The sequence below is a fragment of the Pseudophryne corroboree genome, chromosome 4 (assembly GCF_028390025.1).
Source record: "Pseudophryne corroboree isolate aPseCor3 chromosome 4, aPseCor3.hap2, whole genome shotgun sequence".
NCBI lineage: Eukaryota > Metazoa > Chordata > Amphibia > Anura > Myobatrachidae > Pseudophryne > Pseudophryne corroboree.
The window spans coordinates 869,365,696-869,382,935 of NC_086447.1; the positions used below are offsets into that span (position 1 = coordinate 869,365,696).

At 45.8% G+C, this 17,240-nt stretch overlaps 1 protein-coding gene across 4 annotated transcripts in view; it reads left to right on the forward strand.

Annotated features, from left to right (window-relative positions):
* TTBK1 (tau tubulin kinase 1) overlaps nt 1-17,240 on the forward strand; it is a 209,155-nt gene that overhangs the window by 107,417 nt on the left and 84,498 nt on the right. For all 4 annotated transcript variants that reach the window (XM_063918755.1, XM_063918759.1, XM_063918756.1 and 1 more), the window contains 2 exons: nt 10,689-10,908; nt 11,484-11,656. In XM_063918755.1, coding sequence (XP_063774825.1) covers nt 10,689-10,908; nt 11,484-11,656 — 393 coding nt within the window. The remainder of the gene's footprint in view (nt 1-10,688; nt 10,909-11,483; nt 11,657-17,240) is intronic.

A 17,240-nucleotide genomic window follows, 5' to 3' on the forward strand; every position in this document is an offset into this window, starting at 1 on the left:
TAGCACACTGAATGATCCGATATTCACATTGTAGCACACTGAATGATCCGACATTCACATTGTAGCACACTGAATGATCCGACATTCACATTGTAGCACACTGAATGATCCGACATTCACATTCTAGCACACTGAATGATCCGACATTCACATTGTAGCACACTGAATGATCCGACATTCACATTGTAGCACACTGACTGATCCGACATTCACATAGTAGCACACTGAATGAGCTGAAATTCACCTTGTAGCACACTGAATGATCCGATATTCACATTGTAGCACACTGAATGATCCGATATTCACATTGTAGCACACTGAATGATCCGACATTCACATTATAGCACACTGAATGATCCGACATTCACATTCTAGCACACTGAATGATCCGACATTCACATTGTAGCACACTGAATGATCCGACATTCACATTGTAGCACACTGAATGATCCGACATTCACATTGTAGCACACTGAATGATCCGACATTCACATTGTAGCACACTGACTGATCCGACATTCACATAGTAGCACACTGAATGAGCTGAAATTCACCTTGTAGCACACTGAATGATCCGACATTCACATTATAGCACACTGAATGATCCGATATTCACATTGTAGCACACTGAATGAGCTGAAATTCACCTTGTAGCACACTGAATGATCCGATATTCACATTGTAGCACACTGAATGAGATGAAATTCACATTGTAGCACACTGAATGAGCTGAAATTCACATTGTAGCACACTGAATGAGCCGAAATTCACAATGTAGCACAGAGAATGAGCTGAAATTCACATTGTAGCATACTGAATGAGCCGACAGTCACATTGTAGCACACTGAATGAGCCGACAGTCACATTATAGCACACAGTATGAGCCGAAATTCACATTATAGCACACTGAATGAGCCCACAGTCACATTGTAGCACACTGACTGAGCCGACAGTCACATTGTAACACACTGAATGAGCCAAAATTCCCATTGTAGCACACTGAATGAGCCGACAGTCACATTGTAGCACACTGAATGAGCCGAAACTCACATTATAGCACACAGAATTAGAGATGAGCGGATTCGGTTTTACTCGGTTTTACTCGGTTCTCAAAACGACATCTTATTGGCTCACGGATGTCACGTGTTTTGGATAGCCAATAAGATTCGGTTTTGAGAACCGAGTAAAACCGAGTAAAACCGAATCCGCTCATCTCTACGCAGAATGAGGCAAAATTCACATCTGGTATATGACTATGCTGCGATCACCCCCGCTGGTGGCTCATGTGGTGTATACATACATCACATGAGTCGCCAGCGGGGGTGAGCCTAGCAGTCTCAGCGGAGCCCTAGGCACAGCACTGCAGCTTCTCCCGGCCGACACTCAATGAGCCACCAGCGGGGGGTGAGCGCAGGATAGTGTCAGTGAAGCCCCGGGCACGGGCTGGCACTACAGCTTCCCCCAGCCGCCCAATACCCCAGAAACCAGGAGGCTGACTGTGAGCTGGGGGTGGAGCCATGGGCAGTAAATTTCTCAACCCGCGGCTCCACCCCCAGCTCACAGTCAGCCTCCTGGTCTGTTGCGTGTGCAGCCACGGCGACATAATTATGTCACGGCACCCACCGGCAAAAAGATAGATTGGCGCCACTGGGTGGGGGGAGTTTGGGAATTTACAAGCTACTCACCAGTCACCGGTGTCTGTCAATAGCGGCTGTGGTCTCTCACATATTCCCAGATGCTGCGGCCAAGCCTCTGCAACTTCTCCTGCGCTCCCTCCTGGTGATAGCCCAGCTCAGCTGGCAAGCAAACGGCGGGCGGTAGTGAGGTGGAGGGGGGAGATGAGCAGCACTGGCAGTGAGCAGGGGGAGGGGTGGGAGTCTGTGGGGAAGATGAGCAGCGCTGGCAGTGAGCGGGGGGAGATGAGCAGCACTGACAGTGAGCGGGGAGGGGCTGTGGGGAAGATGAACAGCACTGGCAGTGAGCGGGGTGGGAAGTGAGAAGCACTGGTGGTGAGCGGGGTGGGAAGTGTAAACACTGGTGGTGAGCGGAAGGAGAGGTGGGGGCTGTGGGGAAGATGAGCAGCACTGGCAGTGAGCGGGGGATGACCAGCACTGACGGTGAGCGGGGGGGGGGGGGGGGGGGGGTGATGAGCACTGGCGGTGAGTGGGGAGGGAGAGATGAGCAGCATTGGCACTGAGGGGGGGGGGATGTGCAGCACCAGCGTTTGTTTGGGGGTTGGGGGGGTTGGGAGATGAGCAGCACTGACGGTGAGTGGGGGGGGGAGATGAGCAGCACCAGATGAGTGGGGGGGTGATGAGCAGCACTGGCACTGAGCAGAGGGGGGGGGGGGGAGAGATGAGATGAGCTGCACTGATGGTGAGCTGGGGGGGGGAGAAGATGATGATCAGCACCATGAGAGCGGGGGGGGAGATGAGATGCACCAGCGGTGGTTGGGGGGGAGAAATGAGCTGCACTGATGGTGAGTGGGGGGGAGAGATGAGCAGCACTGGCACTGAGCAGGGGGAGGGGGGGAGATGAGCGGAGGGATGAGCTGCACTGTTGGTGAGCGGGGGGTGGGGGGGAGATGAGCAGCACCAGGTGAGCGGGGGGAGGGGGGGGGGGAGACGGGCAGCACTAGCACCAAGCGGGGGGGAGACGAGAAGCACCAGCGGTGGTTGGGGGGGAGAGATGAGCTGCACTGATGGTGAGTGGGGGGTGGGGGGGAGATGAGCAGCACTAGGTGAGTGGGGGGGGGGGGGAGAAGATGATAATCAGCACCATGAGAGCGGGGAGGAGATGAGATGCACCAGCGGTGGTTGGGGGGGAGAAATGAGCTGCACTGATGGTGAGTGGGGGGGGGGGGGGGGGAGAGATGAGCAGCACGCACTGGCACTGAGCAGGGGGAGGGGGGGAGATGAGCGGAGAGATGAGCTGCACTGTTGGTGAGCGGGGGGTGGGGGGGAGATGAGCAGCACCAGGTGAGCGGGGGGGGGGGGGGAGACGGGCAGCACTAGCACCAAGCGGAGGGAAGATGAGAAGCACCAGCGGGGGTTGGGGGGGGAGAGATGAGCTGCACTGATGGTGGGGGGGAGATGAGCAGCATCAGGTGAGTGGAGGGGGAGGGAAAAGATGATGAGCAGCACCAGGTGAGCAGGGGGATGGGGCGAGATGAGCAGCACTGAGGGGAGGGGGGGGGGGAGAGATGTGCAGCACTGACGGTGAGGGGGGGCGGGGGGGGTAAGAGATGAGCAGCACTGACAGTGAGGGGGGGGGGGGGGATAAGCAGCACACCACGAGATGAGAGCCACCAGCGGTGGTTGCAGGGGAGGGTAGCACTGACGGTGAGCGGGCGGGCGGGGGGGGGGGGTTTGGATGAGCAGCACCAGGTGAGCGGGAGGGGGGAATGAGCGGTGCCGGTGGTGTGCGGGTGATTAGCGGTGCAGAGCGCTCTACGCAGCCGCCTGGTCAGGAGGAGAGGTCAGCACCAACGAGCGGAGGGACGGTGCGGGGGTGATGAGCGGCTCCGGCGGTGTGACTGTGCGGGTGATGCGGGTCTGGCCGGAGGAAGGAGGATCAGACAGTACCCAATCATATCTGTCTCAGAGGAAGGGGCGTGCTTTCATATGGGCAGAAGGCACGCCCCTGTCACTGAGGCACTCACACTGGTGCCGCTGTTCCTGTTTTTTTTTAATGGGCTTTTACAGCCCTCTCCTTGGCCCCGCCCCCTGCCCGCCCCCCGCTTTCGGACCTTTGTCATTATCTACAGGAGGCACCGCTCTCGATGCCTCTAAAAACAAATTAAACAGTTTGAAAATGTAGAAATGACTAAAATAATATAAAGCATATACTTAGGACACAGAATATGTGTCAGAAGTATCTTCTTTATATTATTGTAATGAAATCGTTAATGACAGGGGAGAATGACAGGGGAGGCACTGCCTCCCCTGCCTCCCCTGACTGCACGTCCCTGTTCTGTGTGTGACTGCATCTGTATTTGTATGCAAAATGCCACGTTACAGTGTTTTCCAGGAAAACAATATAGCATAGCATTTTGTATGCAAATACAGTCGCAGTCTCATACAGAATATAGGCATGCCACATATTATTTTAATCAGTAGAAGCTGCTTGTGTGTCCTATTACATTTATTTGCATTTAAGACACATTTTTGTGGGGAAAAACACAACAAAAGGCACATGGCGCTACTGAGTTCCATCACGGCATGGCGCGACTTCAAGGGCTGTTTAGCGTGACTGCAGCAAGGATGTAAGATGACACATCTGTATGTGTTGGAACAATAAGTCTAATCCGCGGCGACCCAACCTTACCGCTTGCAGTTAAAGGATCTGCTGGTAACGTCCTGGTCCCAGGTACCACAGGACACCTTCAGTGGTCATATAAAGTCCATTGTTCGGTGGTCACAATGTTTTGGCTTATCAGTGCATGTTTGGATATGTATAGCGTGTATATACGAGTATGACAGTATAGGCCTGACAGGTATAGTATGCTATAGTATAGGTTTGGATAGATATTTGATGGTTTAGATAGGTATAGTAGATGCATAGCAGGATAATTGAATTATGATTTACTACCTAGTCCTACCCATAGGGAATTTTCATTGCTTGCCTGTACTTGCCATAATAGGTTTCTCTAACCTTTCCTCCATTACCTCCTAACTGCGTTTGGTTGTATTGTTTTGTTCTAGTTATCCCATGTATTGATGTTCACTTGTATTGGTATTTCATTTATGGATATCTTGTGGTGCCAGATAAATTAAAGATAACAACAACAATAATAATAATAATAATAATAATAATAATAATAATAATAGGTATAGCATAGGTATTATATGATATAGTGTGGATTTTATTAGTTATAAAACAGGTTTAGATATGTATTTTCTGGTATAGTATAGGTATCGATAGATATAGTATATGTATGGTATAAATATAGAATGATATATTATAGGTTTAAATAGGTATAGTATATTTTAGTATAGGTAAGGGTATGAATAGAATGATATGTAAAGGTATAATATGTTATAATATAGGTATAGTATTAAATAGCATATGACTGTATAGTATGATATACAGTAGTATAGGTACTGTATGGATAGGTATAGCATGATATAATATGATATAGTATTGGTTTAGTAAATATTTAATGGTATAGTATAGTTTTTTTGATATTTGATGGTATAATATAGGTATAAGTATTTTTATAGTTAGTATAGTTTGATTTAGTATTGATTTGGATAGATATTTGATGGTATAGCATAATATAGTATAGGTCTGGATATTTAGCAGAAGGTATGGCATAGGTTTGCATACATATTTGATGATATAGCATGATATACAGTAGTATTTGTTTGCGTAGATATTTGATGATATACAGTAGTATTTGTTTGCATACATATGTGATAGTATAGCATGATATAGTATAGGTCTGGATAAATATTTGATACCTATATAGATATGGATGGGTATAGTATGATATAGTCTTGGATAGATATTTGATGTTATGATATAGGTATAATATAGACATGGATAGGTATAGTATGATATAGTATTGGTTTGTATAAATATTTAATAGTATGGTATAGTTATTGATATGTATAGTTTAGTTATAGTATGATATAGTATTGGTTTGGATACATATTTGATGGTATGATATAGGTATAATATAGATATGGATAGGTCTAGTATGATATAGTATTGGTTTGGATACATATTTGATGGTATGGTGTATATATGTATATATATATATGGATAGGTATAGTTTAGGTAAAGTATTGGTTTGGATTAGGGAGGCCAATCCCGGGATTTAGGGCAAAAAACGGCCGAGATTCAATCCTGGGATTGGAAGCTCCAATCCCTGGGATTGCGGGATTTACCTGCTCCATTATTTTTTTAATGCCGGACAGCGTTAAGCGTCCTCAGGAGGCTCAGACACCGCCAGGCTCCCTCCTTCTGGCTCTCCCTGCCCCCAGCAGTGCGTACTGCGCAGCATGACATGATGTCAGAGGTTACGCTGCGCAGTCTGACGCCAGCCATCCCCACCGCCTGGACCCCACAAGCCCTCCCACCCCTGATGGTGGGTCTGACGTCAGCCGCCAGGACCGCACCTCGATGGTATTTGTGTGGGCTGGTCGGGTCTTCAACCCAATCCCGGGAATCCCGGGATTGAGTTTTTTTCAATCCCGATACCCAGGATTGAAAAAAAGGCCCGGGATTGGCCTCCCTAGTTAGGATAGATAATTGATGGTATGATTTAGGTATAATATAGATATGGATAGGTCTAGCATGATATAGTGTTAGTTTGGATACATATTTGATGGTATGATATAGGTGTAGTATAGATATGGATTATGTATAGTTTAGGTGTAGTATGATATAGTATTAGTTTGGATACATATTTGATGGTGTGATATAGGTATAGTATAGATATAGTTTAGGTATAGTATGATATAGTATTGGTTTGGATAGATAATTGATGGTATGATTTAGGTATAATATAGATATGGATAGGTCTAGTATGATATAGTATTGGTTTGGATACATATTTGATGGCATGATATAGTTTAGGTATGGATTATGTATAGTTTAGGTATAGTATGATATAGTATTAGTTTGGATACATATTTGTTGGTATGATATAGGTATAGTATAGATATGGATAGATATCTATAGTTTACTATAGTTTAGGTATAGTATGATTATAGTATTGGTTTGTATAAATATTTGATAGTATGATATAGGTATAGTATATTTATTGATATGTATAGTTTAGGTATAGTATTAGTTTGTATAGATAATTGATGGTATGATATAGATATGGATAGGTCTAGTATGATATAGTATTGGTTCAGATACATATTTGATGGTATGATATAGGTATAATATAGATATGGATAGGTATAGTATTGGTTTGGATACAGTGCATCTGGAAAGTATTCACAGCGATTCACTTTTTCCACATTTTATTATGTTACAGACTTATTCCAAAATGGAGTAAATTAATTTTTTCCCGCAAAATTCTACACACAATACCCCATAATGACTACGTGAAAAAAGTTTTTTTTAGATTTTTGCAAATGTATTAAAAATAAAAAACTAAGAAATCACATGTATGCAAGTATTCACAGCCTTTGCCATGAAGCTCAGAATTGAGCTCAGGTGCATCCTGTTTCCACTGATCATCCTTGAGATGTTCCTACAGCTTAATTGGAGTCCACCTGTGGTAAATTCAATTGATTGGACATGATATGGAAAGGCACACACCTGTCTATATAAGATCCCACACTTGACAGTGCATGTCTGAGCACAAACCAAGCCTGAAGTCAAAGGAATTGTCTGTAGACCTCTGAGACAGGATTGTCTCGAGGCACAAATATGGGGAATGGTACAGAAAAGTATCTGCTGCATTGAAGGTCCCAATGAGCACAGTGGCCTCCATCATCCATAAATGGAAGAAGTTCAGAACCACCAGGACTCTTTCTAGAGCTGGCCGGCCATCTAAACTGAGCGATCGGGGGAGAAGGGCCCTAGTCAGGGAAGTGACCAAGAACCCGATCACTCTGTCAGAGCTACAGCATTCCTCTGTGGAGAGAGGAGAATCTTCTAGAAGGACAACCATCTCTGCAGCAATCCACCAATCAGGCCTGTATGGTAGAGTGGCCAGATGGAAGCCACTCCTTAGTAAAAGCGCATGGCAGCCCGCCTGGAGTTTACCAAAATGAACCTGAAGGACTGTCAGACCACGAGAAACAAAATTCTCTGGTCTGATGAGACAAAGATTAAACTCTTTGGCGTAAATGCCAGGCGTCATGTTTGGAGAAAACCAGGCACTGCTCATCACCAGGCCAATACCATCCCTACAGTGAAGCATGGTGGTGGCAGCATCATGCTGTGGGGATGTTTTTCAGCGGCAGAAACTGGGAGACTAGTCAGGATAGAGGGAAAGAGGAATGTAGCAATGTACAGAGACATCCTGTATGAAAACCTGCTCCAGAGCGCTCATGACCTCAGACTGGGGCGACGGTTCATCTTTCAGCAGGACAACGACCCTGAGCACACAGCCAAGATATCAAAGGAGTGGCTTCAGGACAACTCTGTGAATGTCCTTGAGTGACCCAGCCAGAGCCCAGACTTGAATCCGATTGAACATCTCTGGAGAGATCTGAAAATGGCTGTGCACCGATGCTTCCCATCAAACCTGATGGCGTTTGAGAGGTGAAGTCTCAAAACATACAAAAGAAATCCACAGCGCTGTTACTATCAGTTTTCAATAGGGCCTTTCATCTCTCATCTACATAATATCAATTTTCAAACGTTCTTTATACAGGCAACTTTATATCCACACAGCGAGTATTCAGCATAGTTGTACTTCAATCCACGCTGGATTTCTAGGGTAATTCTCAAACCCAAACACAGATAGGTCTTCCAAAATAAAAACATGCCTTGACAAAGACCCAGTTAGGGTGGAAACGCGTCGGAATGTGGACTCGGTCACTAATTTGTTCTGTGTGTAGTGGAGAGGCTGTATCTGAGAGCGGAGAGACCTGGTCGCGCTGCAGCGCCTGGAGACTCGTGATCATAGCAATTCTCGCTGTAGAAAGCACTGTATATAACAATGGCGCCCCAAGGATCTGGGGATTTCCTCCATATGTACATCTGAATACCAGGAGTATTACCGCTGTTATCTGTCTGCCTGATGTGTGCACCCACGGGAGAGAAAAGCTTTTAAGAATTTTTATAATAAACGGTTTTTATTTTGGAAGACCTACAGTATCTGTGTTTGGGTTTGTGAATTACCCTAGAAATCCAGAGTGTGTTGAAATACAACTATGCTGAATACTCACTGGGGGTCATTCCGAGTTGTTCGCTCGCTAGCAGATTTTAGCAGCTTTGCACACGCTAGGCCGCCGCCCTCTGGGAGTGTATCTTAGCTTAGCAGAATAGCAAACGAAAGATTAGCAGAATTGCAAATAGAAAATTCTTAGCAGTTTCTGAGTAGCTCGAGATTTACTCCTACACTGCGATCAGCTCAGGCCGTTTCGTTCCTGGTTTGACGTCACAAACACGCCCTGCGTTTGGCCAGCCACTCCCCCGTTTCTCCAGACACTCCCGCGTTTTATCCTGGCATGCCTGCGTTTTTCCGCACACTCCCAGAAAACGGTCAGTTTCTGCCCAGAAACACCCACTTCCTGTCAATCACACTCCGATCACTTCAACGATGAAAATTCTTTGTTCGGACGTGAGTAAATCTACTAAGTTTTGTGCTAACATACTGCGTACCATGCGCATGCGCATTTTTGCCTTAATCGCTCCGTTGCGAAAATCGGCAATGAGCGAACAACTCGGAATGACCCCCACTGTGTGGATATAAAGTTGCCTGTGTAAAGAACGTTTGAAAATTGATATTATGTAGATGAGAGATGAAAGGCTCTATTGAAAACTAATAGTAACAGTGCTGTGGATTTCTTTTGTATGTTTTGAGACTTCACATTGATACTGTGGGTGTGGGCAGATTGGCTGATCTGCTTTATACAAAAGTAAACTGCAGTTGTGAAAGCGCTCAAAAGGAGGATTCGACCTTTCTTCTTGTGGAGCTTGAGAGGTGCTGCAAAGAGGAATGGGCGAAACTGTCCAAAGATAGGTGTGCCAAGCTTATGGCATCATATTCAAAAATACTTGAGGCTGTAATTGCTGCAAAAGGTGCCACAACAAAGTATTGAGCAAAGGCTGTGAATACTTATGTACATGTGATTTCTTAGTTTTTTTTAAATTTTTAACACATTTGCAAAAATCTAAAAAAAACAAACTTTTTTCACGTTGTCATTATGGGGTATCGTGTGTAGAATTGTAAGGAAAAAACTTAATTTATTCCATTTTGGAATAAGGCTGTAACATAACAAAATGTGGAAAAAGTGAAGCGCTATGAATACTTTCCAGATACACTGTACATATTTGATGGTATGATATAGGTACAGTACAGATATGGATAGGTATAGTTTAGGTATAGTAAGATATAGTTTTGGATAGATAATTGATGGTATGGTTTAGGTACAATATAGATATGGATAGGTCTAGTATGATATAGTGTTGGTTTGGATACATATTTTATGGTATGATATAGGTATAGTATAGATATGGATTATATGTAGATTAGGTATATTATGATATAGTATTGGTTTGGATACATATTTGATGGTATGATATGGATTATATGTAGATTAGGTATATTATGATATAGTATTGGTTTGGATACATATTTGATGGTATGATATGGATTATATGTAGATTAGGTATATTATGATATAGTATTGGTTTGGATACATATTTGATGGTATGATATGGATTATATGTAGATTAGGTATATTATGATATAGTATTGGTTTGGATACATATTTGATGGTATGATATAGGTATAGTATAGTTATGGATTGGTATAGTTTGGGTATAGTATTGATTTGGATACGCATAGTATAGCCAAATAGCTAATACAGATACAGCCTATGGATTTTCTAAGATAATTAATTACCCCATTAATATAACAAAGTTTATTCATTATCAGTAGATGCCGTCGTCAGTTGGTGAGTGGAGCCACATGCCTGACTTTCTCTGTGCAGGTCACCAGATTTACATCCCATTTACCACTCATTTATCCGCTGTTGTTATGTGACTAACAGGGTGGTGAACGTGACGCCTGTACCTGGGGACTTACTTCGGGAGAACACAGAAGACGTCTTACAGGGTGAACACCTCAGTGATCAGGAGAATGCCCCTCCTGTTCTTCCTGGCAGGCCAGCAGATCTCACCGGGCAGCTCCCCAACACTGGCTTCAATGACACTGAGGTGTGGGAGGAGACAGACGTCAACCGGAATAAGCTCAGGATCAGCATCAGCAAGGTGCGTACTCACCGTGGCAGGAGAAGACACGAATAAGGAGGCGGCTGCTCCAACGCCAAAGTAAACAATATATCAACCTCACCGAATGTATAAGACACAAACAAATATCAAAATCACTGTCTCTAAAGCACATGCTTGTATTGCAGAGTTACTTATAACATGTAAAAGCTCTGATTCCTTGATGGAACATTGAAGTTACATTGCAGTACAATGAGAGTGAGTTATTGCTATTTATTATTGGTTATTTCAGACATCCTTCAATGGAGCGGCTGGCAGGAAATCTGCTGTGCATAGGGAAATAACTTCCCCCACATTCACAACCTTACCTCAAATATCCCGTGACATATGTGTAATGTATATCAGTTAATGTTGCTGGTAACTCTTTATATTAGTGCTCATCAGTAGAACCATCAGTATTTTCTTCAATCTTCTGTTTCTTAGTTCAGAATTTATTGCCACAATGTCACCTGCTCTACATATACACATGGGAAAGATTGCACCGCTAAACTGTGTTCTGTTATTACACATAGGTCATTATAACTTATAATAACTGAGCGTGTGACCTATCTTCACAGACACAGTGCCTAATGGAGGATGATCACAGTCGGCATGGGTGTCCCAGTTCTCCTGTTCGGGCCCCTCCCGAGTCCCCCACTACACAGGCTCGCTCGCTGCGTTACCGGCGTATCAACAGTCCAGAGTCTGACCGGCTGTCCACGGGTGAGAGAGCCGAGCTGCCGGAGAGAAGGTGAGGTCATATCATTGGTAATAAGTGCCCAACGCAGAGGCCGGCTTCTACAGCCTGCACTTATCTGAGTCTTAGCAGGGTATTCAATTACAGACGTTTTTTTCGCCTAGGCGAAAAAACTGCACTTTTCGCTATTTTTTAGGGTGAATGGGGATTCTCCCTATTCAATAACTAGGCCATTTTTTCGCCTAGGTGAAATATTCGGCAGGAGCAATAAACAATGTGGATCGACGAATCCATGTGTTTTCGCCGATCCACATTTTTTGGCAATGACTTTTCGATAAAAAAAAAGAAGTAAAAAGGCATTGGTGAAATTGGAGAAAAATGGCCCGCAATTGAATATGCAGGGGCTGGATTCGACAGCTCCAAAATTGTCGGAGCTAATTGAATACCCCCCCATAGTGTGGTGATTACATCTCCCATCAAAATGTAAATTTTTTTAATGGAATGATTAATATAATTGTTATCATATTTAATGGACAAGTAAACACAAAAACAAGATATTTTGTACATCGGAATATTGGGAATGGAGCCTGCCTCCCAGGGTTTCACACTTAGGTCCTCATTTAGATCTGGACGTATCTTAGGAGAGGTGAACTGAGGTGTGCAGAAGCATAAGTTGAGTACATGACTGGTACACATAAGATGTGCATGACACCAGGGACAGCATCCGAACGAGACTTGGACCCATCTCCATCTTATAATTATGTAATCTGTAGATATTAGAGGTCTGGCATAAAGAACCGTGATGATCATGATCTCACCAGCACCATCTTCTGATTGGCGGTTTGCGTATTGACCCCTCCGAAAGGACTACATTCACAGCATGGTGGCTATTTTATATAAAGTCACTGCTGTCTATTCAAATAACTTGTCCAAAATGCTGCAGTGGTTTGAGTTGGACGTAGATCGATATACCTGATAATATATACACACCTTAATTTTTATGTGTACATTGAGGCACAGAACGCGTCCAGCTATTAATGAAGGCACTAAGTCAGTGGTTCCCAAACGCAGTCCTCAAGGCACCCCAGCAGTCCAGGTTTTAGGGATATCCATGCTTGTGTGCAGATGTTATAATTAAACTGACTGAGGTACTGTTTAAGTCATCTGTGCCTAAGCATGGATATCCTTAAAACCTGGACTGTTGGAGGGGACCGTGTTTGGGAACCTCTGCCCTAAGTAATAAAACATTGAGTCCACCTCCTGCAGGCTATAGTCCCAGGGCATGACACAATCTACATAGTACAGATATCTGAAGAGCGATGCAGGCCAGGAGCCACTAATGCATTGCTGGCTGCAACACCTTCTGCCCTAAACTGGAATCTACTGATGTCACCGCATGGATTATGCATGGACACCACATTTCACTCCTTTTCCAAAGAATCCCACTTTTGGATGGTCCATGATGGACTGGAGGCTCTAGAGGAGAAGCTTCCCATTGACAGAATACCTACTGAAGATGAGTTGGCACAGCCCAAAAAATTGCCCTATGTTAACTACCTACAATTGTGAGGGGAAAGGCAAAAAGTAGTAAAATCAATTGAATTTGGCTGTGCTTAAGATGTAACGGTACACACCACACCTAAGGAGTGTAATACCATCTCCAGAAGATGCAACGAAGAGTAGACAAAAGGACTATGGGGGTAATTCAGACCTGATCGCTGGGCTGCTAACTTTGCTGTCCTGCCTTCGGATAGTCACCGCCTCCAGGGGGAGTGTAAATTTGTTGTGCAAGAGTGCGATCTCATGTGTACGCTGAGCTGCAAAAATCCACTGTGTGCAGTCTCTGCGCAGCCCAGGACTTACTCCTACGGTGCGATCAGAAGAGGCTGATTGGGGCCGGAGCTGACGTCAGACACCCTGCCTGAAAACGCTTGGGCACGCCTGCTTTTTTCCTGACACTACCAATAAACGGTCAGTTACCACCCACAAACGGCCTCCTCCTGACAATCACCTTGCGAACGCCCGCACGATCTGATTTTTTGCATCATTCTGTCGCTGACCGGCGATGCCCTTTGTTGTTGTCTGACGCACGTGTGCATTGCGGTGCATACGCATGTGCAGTTAGGACCTAATCACGCGCTGTGCAAAAATGCACAGCAGCGATCAGTAATGAATCAGGCCCTATGTCTTGGTGAAACAAGGAAAATTCAAGGATTGGTCTCAGAAGTACCTACAGTAGTCTTAGTGATGAGGGAGTCTGAGTGGGTATGAAACTTGTTTGCACTGCAAGAAGTGCTGCTCCAAACCCCGTGGTAGACCGTTCTCTCTTGTGAAGCATGGTTTGGTAGAAATAATAAGATTTTACTCACCGGTAAATCTATTTCTCGTAGTCCGTAGTGGATTCTGGGACTCCGTAAGGACCATGGGGAATAGCGGCTCCGCAGGAGACTGGGCACAACTAAAGAAAGCTTTAGGACTACCTGGTGTGCGCTGGCTCCTCCCACTATGACCCTCCTCCAGACCTCCGTTAGGATACTGTGCCCGGAAGAGCTGACACAATAAGGAAGGATTTTGAATACCGGGTAAGACTCATACCAGCCACACCGTATAACTCGTGATACTATACCCAGTTCACAGTATGAAATATAACTGAGCCTCTCAACAGATGGCTCAACAATAACCCTTTAGTTAGGCAATAACTATATACAAGTATTGCAGACAATCCGCACTTGGGATGGGCGCCCAGCATCCACTACGGACTACGAGAAATAGATTTACCGGTGAGTAAAATCTTATTTTCTCTGACGTCCTAAGTGGATGCTGGGACTCCGTAAGGACCATGGGGATTATACCAAAGCTCCCAAATGGGCGGGAGAGTGCGGATGACTCTGCAGCACCGAATGAGCAAACTCTAGGTCATCCTCAGCAAGGGTATCAAACTTGTAGACTCTTGCAAAACTGTTTGAACCCGACCAAGTAACAGCTCGGCAAAATTGTAAAGCCGAGACCCCTCGGGCAGCCGCCCAAGAAGAGCCCCTTTCCTCGTGGAATGGGCTTTTACAGATTTAGGGTGCGGCAGTCCAGCCGCAGAATGTGCAAGTTGAATCGTGCTACAGATCCAGCGAGCAATAGTCTGCTTAGAAGCAGGAGCACCCAGCTTGTTGGGTGCATATAGGATAAATAGCGAGTCAGTTTTCCGGACTCCAGCCGTCCTGGAAACATATATTTTTCAGGGCCCTGACTACGTCCAGTAACTTGGAATCCTCCAAGTCCCAAGTAGCCGCAGGCACCACAATAGGTTGGTTCACATGAAACACTGATACCACCTTAGGAAGGAATTGGGAACGAGTCCTCAATTCCGCCCTATCCATATAAAAAAATCAGATAAGGGCTTTTGCATGATAAAGCCGCCAATTCTGATACACGCCTGGCCGACACCAAGGCCAACAGCATGACCACTTTCCACGTGAGGTATTTTAGCTCCACGGATTTAAGTGGCTCAACCCAATGCGACTTCAGGAAATCCAACACCACGTTGAGATCCCACGGTGCCACTGGAGGCACAAACGGGGGCTGACTATGCAGCACTCCCTTAACAAAAGTCTGAACTTCAGGCAGTGAAGCCAGTTCTATTTTGGAAGAAAATCGATAGAGCCGAAATCTGGACCTTAATGGAACCCAATTTTAGGCCCATAGTCACCCCTGACTGTAGGAAGTGCAGAAATCGACCTAGCTGAAATTCCTCCGTTGGGGCCTTCCTGGCCTCACAGCACGCAACATATTTCCGCCATATGCGGTGATAATGGTTTGCGCTCACTTCTTTCCTAGCTTTAATTAGCGTAGGGATAACTTCCTCCGGAATGCCCTTTTCCTTCAGGATCCGGCGTTCAACCGCCATGCCGTCAAACGCAGCCGCAGTACGTCTTGGAACAGACAGGCCCCCTGCTGCAGCAGGTCCTGTCTGAGCGGCAGAGGCCATGGGTCCTCTGAGATCATTTCTTGGAGTTCTGGGTACCAAGCTCTTCTTGGCCAATCCGGAACAATGAGTATAGTTCTTACTCCTCTCCTTCTTATTATTCTCATTACCCTGGGTATGAGAGGCAGAGAAGGGAACACATACACCGACTGGTACACCCACGGTGTTACCAGAGCGTCCACAGCTATCGCCTGAGGGTCCCTTGACCTGGCGCAATATCTTTTTAGCTTTTTGTTGAGGCGGGACGCCATCATGTCCACCTGTGGCCTTTCCCAACGGTGTACAATCATTTTGAAGACTTCTGGATGAAGTCCCCACTCTCCCGGGTGGAGGTCGTGTCTGCTGAGAAAGTCTGCTTCCCAGTTGTCCACTCCGGGAATGAACACTGCTGACAGTGCTAACACATGATTTTCCGCCCATCGGAGAATCCTTGTGGCTTCTGCCATCGCCGTCCTGCTTCTTGTGCCGCCCTGTCGGTTTACATGAGCGACCGCCGTGATGTTGTCTGACTTGATCAGCACCGGCCGGTGTTGAAGCAGGGGTCTAGCCTGACTTAGGGCATTGTAAATGGCCCTTAGTTCCAGAATATTTATGTGTAGGGAAGTCTCCTGACTTGTCCATAGTCCTTGGAAGTTTCTTCCCTGTGTGACTGCCCCCCAGCCTCGAAGGCTGGCATCCGTGGTCACCAGGACCCAGTCTTGTATGCCGAATCTGCGGCCCTCTAGAAGATGAGCACTCTGCAGCCACCACAACAGCGACACCCTGGCCCTTGGAGACAGGGTTATCCGCCGATGCATCTGAAGATGCGACCCGGACCACTTGTCCAACAGATCCCACTAGAAGATCCTTGCATGGAACCTGCCGAATGGAATTTCTTCGTAAGAAGCTACCATCTTTCCCAGGGCTCGCGTGCATTGATGCACCGACACCTGTATTTGTATTAGGAGGTCTCTGTCTAGAGACGACAACTCCTTGGACCTCTCGTCCGGGAGAAACCCTTTTTTCTTGTTCTGTGTCCAGAACCATACCCAGGAACAGTAGACGCGTCGTAGGAACCAGCTGCGACTTTGGAATATTCAGAATCCAGCCGTGCTGTTGTAGCACTTCCCGAGATAGTGCTACTCCGACGATCAACTGCTCTCTGGACCTCGCCTATATAAGGAGATCGTCCAAGTACGGGATAATTATTTCGGCCATTACCTTGGTAAACACCCTCGGTGCCGGGGACAGACCAACGACAACGTCTGGAATTGGTAATGACAAACCTGTACCACAATTTTGAGGTACTCCTGGTGAGGAGGGTAGATAGGGACATGCAGGTAAGCATCCTTGATGTCCAGTGATACCATGAAATTCTCCAGGCTTGCAATAATCGCCCTGAGCGATTCCATTTTGAACTTGAACCTTCGTATATAAGTGTTCAAGGATTTCAATTTTAGAATGGGTCTCACCGAACCGTCTGGTTTCGGTACCACAAACATTTTGGAATAGTAACCCCGGCCTTGTTGAAGGAGGGGTACCTTGATTTCACCTGCTGGAAGTACAGCTTGTGAATTGCCGCCAGTACTACCTCCCTTTCTCCGAGGGCAGCAGGCAAGGCTGATGTGAGGTAACGGCGAGGGGGAGTCGCCTCGAACTCCAGCTTGTATCCCTGTGATACTA